An 8,158-nucleotide genomic window follows, 5' to 3' on the forward strand; every position below is an offset into this window, starting at 1 on the left:
TATTATATACACAGTGTCGTCTCCTCTATTATATGTTATATATACAGTGTCGTCTCCTCTATTATATGTTATACAGTGCCTACAAGTAGTATTCAACCCCCTGCAGATTTAGCAGGTTTACACATTTGGAATTAACTTGGCATTGTGACATTTGGACTGTAGATCAGCCTGGAAGTGTGAAATGCACTGCAGCAAAAAAGAATGTTATTTCTTTGTTTATTTTTTTTTTAAATTGTGAAAAGTCTTTTCAGAGGGTCATTTATTATTCAACCCCTCAACCCACCAGAATTCTGTTTGGTTCCCCTAAAGTATTAAGAAGTAGTTCAGGCACAAAGAACAATGAGCTTCACATGTTTGGATTAATTATTTCTTTTTCCAGCCTTTTCTGACTATTTAAGACCCTCCCCAAACTTGTGAACAGCACTCATACATGGTCAACATGGGGAAAAAAAAGGAGCATTCCAAGGCCATCAGAGACAAGATCGTGGAGGGTCACAAGGCTGGCAAGGGGTACAAAACCCTTTCCAAGGAGTTGGGCCTACCTGTCTCCACTGTTGGGAGCATCATCCGGAAGTGGAAGGCTTATGGAACTACTGTTAGCCTTCCACAGCCTGGACAGCCTTTGAAAGTTTCCTCCCGTGTCGAAGCCAGGCTTGTCCGAAGAGTCAAGGCTAACCCAAGGACAAAAAGGAAGGAGCTCCGGGAAGATCTCATGGCAGTGGGGACATTGGTTTCAGTCAATACCATAAGTAACGTACTCCACCGCAATGGTCTCCGTTCCAGACGAGCCCGTAAGGTACCTTTACTTTCAAAGCGTCATGTCAAGGCTCGTCTACAGTTTGCTCATGATCACTTGGAGGACTCGGAGACTGACTGGTTCAAGGTTCTCTGGTCTGATGAGACCAAGATCGAGATCTTTGGTGCCAACCACACACGTGACGTTTGGAGACTGGATGGCACTGCATACGACCCCAAGAATACCATCCCTACAGTCAAGCATGGTGGTGGCAGCATCATGCTGTGGGGCTGTTTCTCAGCCAAGGGGCCTGGCCATCTGGTCCGCATCCATGGGAAGATGGATAGCACGGCCTACCTGGAGATTTTGGCCAAGAACCTACGCTCCTCCATCAAGGATCTTAAGATGGGTCGTCATTTCATCTTCCAACAAGACAACAACCCAAAGCACACAGCCAAGAAAACCAAGGCCTGGTTCAAGAGGCAAAAAATCAAGGTATTGCAGTGGCCTAGTCAGTCTCCTGACCTTAACCCAATTGAAAACTTGTGGAAGGAGCTCAAGATTAAAGTCCACATGAGACACCCAAAGAACCTAGATAATTTGGAGAAGATCTGCATGGAGGAGTGGGCCAAGATAACTCCAGAGACCTTTGCCGGCCTGATCAGGTCTTATAAAAGACGATTATTAGCTGTAATTGCAAACAAAGGTTATTCCACAAAATATTAAACCTAGGGGTTGAATAATAATTGACCCACACTTTTATGTTTAAAATTTATAAAAATTTAACTGAGCAACAAAACTTTTTGGTTTGTAAGATTTATGCATCTGTTAATAAATCCTGCTCTTGTTTGAAGCTTGAAGGCTCTAACTTCTTTGCATCTTATTAAACCTGCTAAATCTGCAGGGGGTTGAATACTACTTGTAGGCACTGTATATATACAGTGTCGTCTCCTCTATTATATGTTATATATACAGTGTCGTCTCTTCTATTATATATTATATACAGTGTCGTCTCCTCTATTATATATTATATACACAGTGTCGTCTCCTCTATTATATGTTATATACACAGTGTCGTCTCCTCTATTATATGTTATATATACAGTGTCGTCTCCTCTATTATATGTTATATACACAGTGTCGTCTCCTCTATTATATATTATATACACAGTGTCGTCTCCTCTATTATATGTTATATACAGTGTCGTCTCCTCTATTATATGTTATATACAGTGTCGTCTCCTCTATTATATGTTATATACACAGTGTCGTCTCCTCTATTATATGTTATATATACAGTGTCGCCTCCTCTATTATATGTTATATACACAGTGTCGTCTCCTCTATTATATATTATATACACAGTGTCGTCTCCTCTATTATATGTTATATACAGTGTCGTCTCCTCTATTATATGTTATATACAGTGTCGTCTCCTCTATTATATGTTATATACACAGTGTCGTCTCCTCTATTATATATTATATATACAGTGTCGTCTCCTCTATTATATGTTATATATACAGTGTCGTCTCCTCTATTATATGTTATATACACAGTGTCGCCTCCTCTATTATATATATATATATATATATATATATATATATATATACACAGTGTCGTCTCCTCTATTATATGTTATATATATACAGTGTCGTCTCCTCTATTATATGTTATATACACAGTGTCGTCTCCTCTATTATATGTTATATACAGTGTCGTCTCCTCTATTATATATATATATACACCGTGTCGTCTCCTCTATTATATATTATATACACAGTGTCGTCTCCTCTATTATATATTATATACACAGTGTCGTCTCCTCTATTATATATTATATACAGTGTCGTCTCCTCTATTATATGTTATATACACAGTGTCGTCTCCTCTATTATATGTTATATATACACAGTGTCGTCTCCTCTATTATATGTTATATACACAGTGTCGTCTCCTCTATAATATGTTATATATACACAGTGTCGTCTCCTCTATTATATGTTATATACACAGTGTCGTCTCCTCTATTATATATTATATACAGTGTCGTCTCCTCTATTATATATTATATATACAGTGTAGTCTCCTCTATTATATGTTATATATACAGTGTCGTCTCCTCTATTATATGTTATATACACAGTGTCGCCTCCTCTATTATATGTTATATACACAGTGTCGTCTCCTCTATTATATGTTATATACACAGTGTCGCCTCCTCTATTATATATATATATATACACAGTGTCGTCTCCTCTATTATATGTTATATATACAGTGTCGTCTCCTCTATTATGTTATATACACAGTGTCGCCTCCTCTATTATATGTTATATACACAGTGTCGCCTCCTCTATTATATGTTATATATATACAGTTTTGTCTCCTCTATTATATGTTATATACACAGTGTCGTCTCCTCTATTATATGTTATATACAGTGTCGTCTCCTCTATTATATATATATATACACCGTGTCGTCTCCTCTATTATATATTATATACACAGTGTCGCCTCCTCTATTATATGTTATATATACAGTGTCGTCTCCTCTATTATATGTTATATACACAGTGTCGTCTCCTCTATTATATGTTATATATACACAGTGTCGTCTCCTCTATTATATGTTATATACACAGTGTCGTCTCCTCTATAATATGTTATATATACACAGTGTCGTCTCCTCTATTATATGTTATATACACAGTGTCGTCTCCTCTATTATATATTATATACAGTGTCGTCTCCTCTATTATATATTATATATACAGTGTAGTCTCCTCTATTATATGTTATATATACAGTGTCGTCTCCTCTATTATATGTTATATACACAGTGTCGCCTCCTCTATTATATGTTATATACAGTGTCGTCTCCTCTATTATATGTTATATATACAGTGTCGCCTCCTCTATTATATGTTATATACACAGTGTCGTCTCCTCTATTATATATTATATACACAGTGTCGTCTCCTCTATTATATGTTATATACACAGTGTCGTCTCCTCTATTATATGTTATATACACAGTGTCGCCTCCTCTATTATATATATATATATATATATACACAGTGTCGTCTCCTCTATTATATGTTATATATACAGTGTCGTCTCCTCTATTATGTTATATACACAGTGTCGCCTCCTCTATTATATGTTATATATATACAGTTTTGTCTCCTCTATTATATGTTATATACACAGTGTCGTCTCCTCTATTATATGTTATATACAGTGTCGTCTCCTCTATTATATATATATATACACCGTGTCGTGTCCTCTATTATATATTATATACACAGTGTCGTCTCCTCTATTATATATTATATACAGTGTCGTCTCCTCTATTATATGTTATATACACAGTGTCGTCTCCTCTATTATATATTATATACAGTGTCGTCTCCTCTATTATATATTATATACAGTGTCGTCTCCTCTATTATATGTTATATATACAGTGTCGTCTCCTCTATTATATGTTATATACACAGTGTCGCCTCCTCTATTATATGTTATATACACAGTGTCGTCTCCTCTATTATATGTTATATACACAGTGTCGTCTCCTCTATTATATGTTATATACACAGTGTCGTCTCCTCTATTATATGTTATATACACAGTGTCGCCTCCTCTATTATATGTTATATATACACAGTGTCGTCTCCTCTATTATATGTTATATACACAGTGTCGTCTCCTCTATTATATGTTATATACACAGTGTCGTCTCCTCTATTATATATATATACACAGTGTCGTCTCCTCTATTATATATATATACACAGTGTCGTCTCCTCTATTATATGTTATATATACAGTGTCGTCTCCTCTATTATATGTTATATACACAGTGTCGTCTCCTCTATTATATGTTATATATACACAGTGTCGTCTCCTCTATTATATGTTATATACACAGTGTCGTCTCCTCTATTATATATTATATATACACAGTGTCGTCTCCTCTATTATATGTTATATACACAGTGTCGTCTCCTCTATTATATGTTATATATACAGTGTCGTCTCCTCTATTATGTTATATACACAGTGTCGCCTCCTCTATTATATGTTATATATATACAGTTTTGTCTCCTCTATTATATGTTATATATACAGTGTCGTCTCCTCTATTATATGTTATATACACAGTGTCGTCTCCTCTATTATATATATATATATATACAGTGTCGTCTCCTCTATTATATGTTATATACACAGTGTCGTCTCCTCTATTATATGTTATATACAGTGTCGTCTCCTCTATTATATATATATATACACCGTGTCGTCTCCTCTATTATATATTATATACACAGTGTCGCCTCCTCTATTATATATTATATACAGTGTCGCCTCCTCTATTATATGTTATATATACAGTGTCGTCTCCTCTATTATATGTTATATACAGTGTCGTCTCCTCTATTATATGTTATATACACAGTGTCGTCTCCTCTATTATATGTTATATATACAGTGTCGTCTCCTCTATAATATGTTATATATACACAGTGTCGTCTCCTCTATTATATGTTATATATACAGTGTCGTCTCCTCTATTATATGTTATATACACAGTGTCGTCTCTATTATATATTATATATACAGTGTCGTCTCCTCTATTATATGTTATATACACCGTGTCGTCTCCTCTATTATATACACACACAGTGTCGTCTCCTCTATTATATGTTATATATACAGTGTCGTCTCCTCTATTATATGTTATATATACAGTGTCGTCTCCTCTATTATATGTTATATACACAGTGTCGTCTCCTCTATTATATATACACAGTGTCGTCTCCTCTATTATATGTTATATACACAGTGTCGTCTCCTCTATTATATATACACAGTGTTGTCTCCTCTATTATATGTTATATACACAGTGTCGTCTCCTCTATTATATATAGAGCTATAAAGGTACCGTCACACTGGGCGAGGTTGAAGCGATATCGCTATGTTTGGCACGCAGCAGCGATCTGGATCCTGCTGGGATATCGCTGGTTGCAGGGAGAAGGCCCCGTCTCACTAAGCGATTTACCAACGATCACGAGCAGCGATATGACCTGGCCGTGATCGTTGGTAAGTCGCTGTGTGGTCGCTGGGGAGCTGTCACACAGACCGCTCTCCCCAGCGACCAACGATCAGGGGAACGACTTCGGCATCGTTGAAACTGTCTTCAACGATGCCGAAGTCCCCCTGCAGCACCCGGGTAACCAGGGTAAACATCGGGTTACTAAGTGCAGGGCCGCGCTTAGTAACCCGATGTTTACCCTGGTTACCAAAAAAAACAAACACTACATACTCGCCTTTCGGTGTCCGTCAGGTCCCTTGCCGTCTGCTTCCTGCTCTGACTGAGTGCCGCCGTACTGTGAGAGCAGAGCGCAGCGGTGACGTCACTGCTGTGCTCTCACTTCTCACTGTACGGCCAGATCTCAGTCAGAGCAGGAAGCAGACGGCAAGGGACCTGACGGACACCGAAAGGCTAGTATGTACTGTTTGGTTTTTTTTGGTAACCAGGGTAAACATCGGGTTACTAAGCGCGGCCCTGCGCTTAGTAACCCGATGTTTACCCTGGTTACCAGTGAAGACATCGCTGGATCGGTGTCACACACACCGATTCAGCGATGTCAGCGGGGCCTCAACGACCAAAAAAAGGTCCAGGCCATTCCGACACGACCAGCGATCTCACAGCAGGGGCCTGATCGCTGGTACGTGTCACACATAGCGAGATCGCTACTGAGGTCGCTGTTGCGTCACAAAACTTGTGACTCAGCAGCGATCTCGCTAGCGATCTCGCTATGTGAGACGGGGCCTAGAGTGGACGAACTTTCTTTCATCGCAATTCTCCCGCTGACACCGCTGGATCGCCGTGTGTGACGCCGATCCAGCGATGTCTTCACTGGTATCCAGGGTAAACATCGGGTTACTAAGTGCAGGGCCGCGCTTAGTAACCCGATAGTTACCATGGATACCATGGTAAAAGTAAAAAAAAAACACTACATACTCACCGTCTGTTGTCCGTCACGTCCCCTGGAGCTTGCCGTACTGACTGTCTCAGCGCCGGCCGGCCGTAAAGCAGAGCCCAGCGGTGAACCTGCAGTAACAGCGGTTCACCGCTGGGCAGCGCTGTTACGGCCGGCCGGCGCTGAGACAGTCAGTACGGCAAGCGCCGAGGGACATGAAGGACGACAGAAGGTGAGTATGTAGTGTTTGGTTTTTTTTACATGGGGACTTCGGCATCGCTGAAGACAGTTTCAGCGATGCCGAAGTCGCTTGGTCGCTGGAGAGAGCGGTCTGTGTGACAGCTCCCCAGCGACCACACAGCAACTTACCAGCGATCACGTCGCTGGTCGCGATCGCTGGTAAGTTGCTCAGTGTAACGGCACCTTAAGGTATTACAGGCGGTTACTGACGCACTAGGACGCTGTACACACACGTCGGCGCAGTCGCGGCCGCTCACCCGTTTCTCCGGTCTCCTTCATGCTTCTTCTCCCGGTGGTTCCGGTATGGAGTCACAGCGCGGCCATGCTGAGGGGGAACGCATGCGCAGTGGTAGTGCCTAGCAGGGGCGTTATGTTGTGTCAGAGCAGCCAATTAGCGGTGACGTAAGACGCGATGACGCAGCCGCAGAGGACGCCATGTTTAGTGCGGGGCTCGTAGATTGAGCGGAACAATGCAATTGTTCGATAGGAAAATAGCGTTATAGCCCCTCCCACATCACGTGACCATAGTATAATCACCTGACCACTTTTCCGTCATGTGACCTCGGTGTACTATAATCACCAGGCCCCTGCTCTGTCACGTGATGTGGTGCAGTGTAATAACCTCCTGGTGTCGTGGTGATAATATAATAACATGCTCCCCTTCCCCCACCACTCATATATATATATATATATATATATATATATATATATATATATATATATATATATATATATAGCACAGTTGACACTTTGCTCTTTATCTGTCCTGGAGCTCAGCAGACACCTGAGGCGGCCGCTCCTCTCCTGTCAGCCGCTCCCTGACCGCTCCTCAGCCTCCTCACTCTCCGTCCCGCTGTCTCCAGTACCTCAGCGGCTGGAGGAGACGCCTGTCTGATGGCTGAGGTGATTGCGCCTCCGTCTCCTCCAGTCCATGCTCCCAGAGGTGGCGGCCCCAGGGTGAGGCTCCCCCCGCAGGGAGGGCGGCCTGGCATCCACAAACCGATCCAAAAGCATAGTGGGAAATATCACGTGAAGAATGGCCGCCCTGTGTGTACAGGAGTCAGGACAAATGTCCTTGGGGCGGCCGAGCTGGTGTGCGCCCCCACCACACAGCACCGGAGACCGGGAGAAGGAGCGTACGTCTACAGGGCTTCGGGAACCCTGCTCGCTCCAGACTCCCCGGGTCTCTGCC

The 8,158-nt window shown here is 41.3% G+C and overlaps 1 protein-coding gene across 3 annotated transcripts in view; it reads right to left on the reverse strand.

The window, feature by feature from the left end:
- The window catches only part of EIF2B4 (eukaryotic translation initiation factor 2B subunit delta), a 41,908-nt gene extending 34,564 nt beyond the window's left edge, over window positions 1-7,344 (reverse strand). Inside the window, exon 1 of one of the 3 annotated variants that reach the window (XM_077291965.1) lies at window positions 7,224-7,344. In XM_077291965.1, the coding sequence (XP_077148080.1) occupies window positions 7,224-7,245 (22 nt within the window). In that variant the 5' untranslated portion in view covers window positions 7,246-7,344. Of the gene's footprint in view, window positions 1-6,771; window positions 6,872-7,223 lie in introns of those variants that run through there. The other 2 variants (XM_077291964.1, XM_077291966.1) reach the window with 2 other exon arrangements.
- Window positions 7,345-8,158: the final 814 nt, after the last annotated feature.

The sequence above is a fragment of the Ranitomeya variabilis genome, chromosome 2, assembly GCF_051348905.1.
Source record: "Ranitomeya variabilis isolate aRanVar5 chromosome 2, aRanVar5.hap1, whole genome shotgun sequence".
Classification (NCBI taxonomy): domain Eukaryota; kingdom Metazoa; phylum Chordata; class Amphibia; order Anura; family Dendrobatidae; genus Ranitomeya; species Ranitomeya variabilis.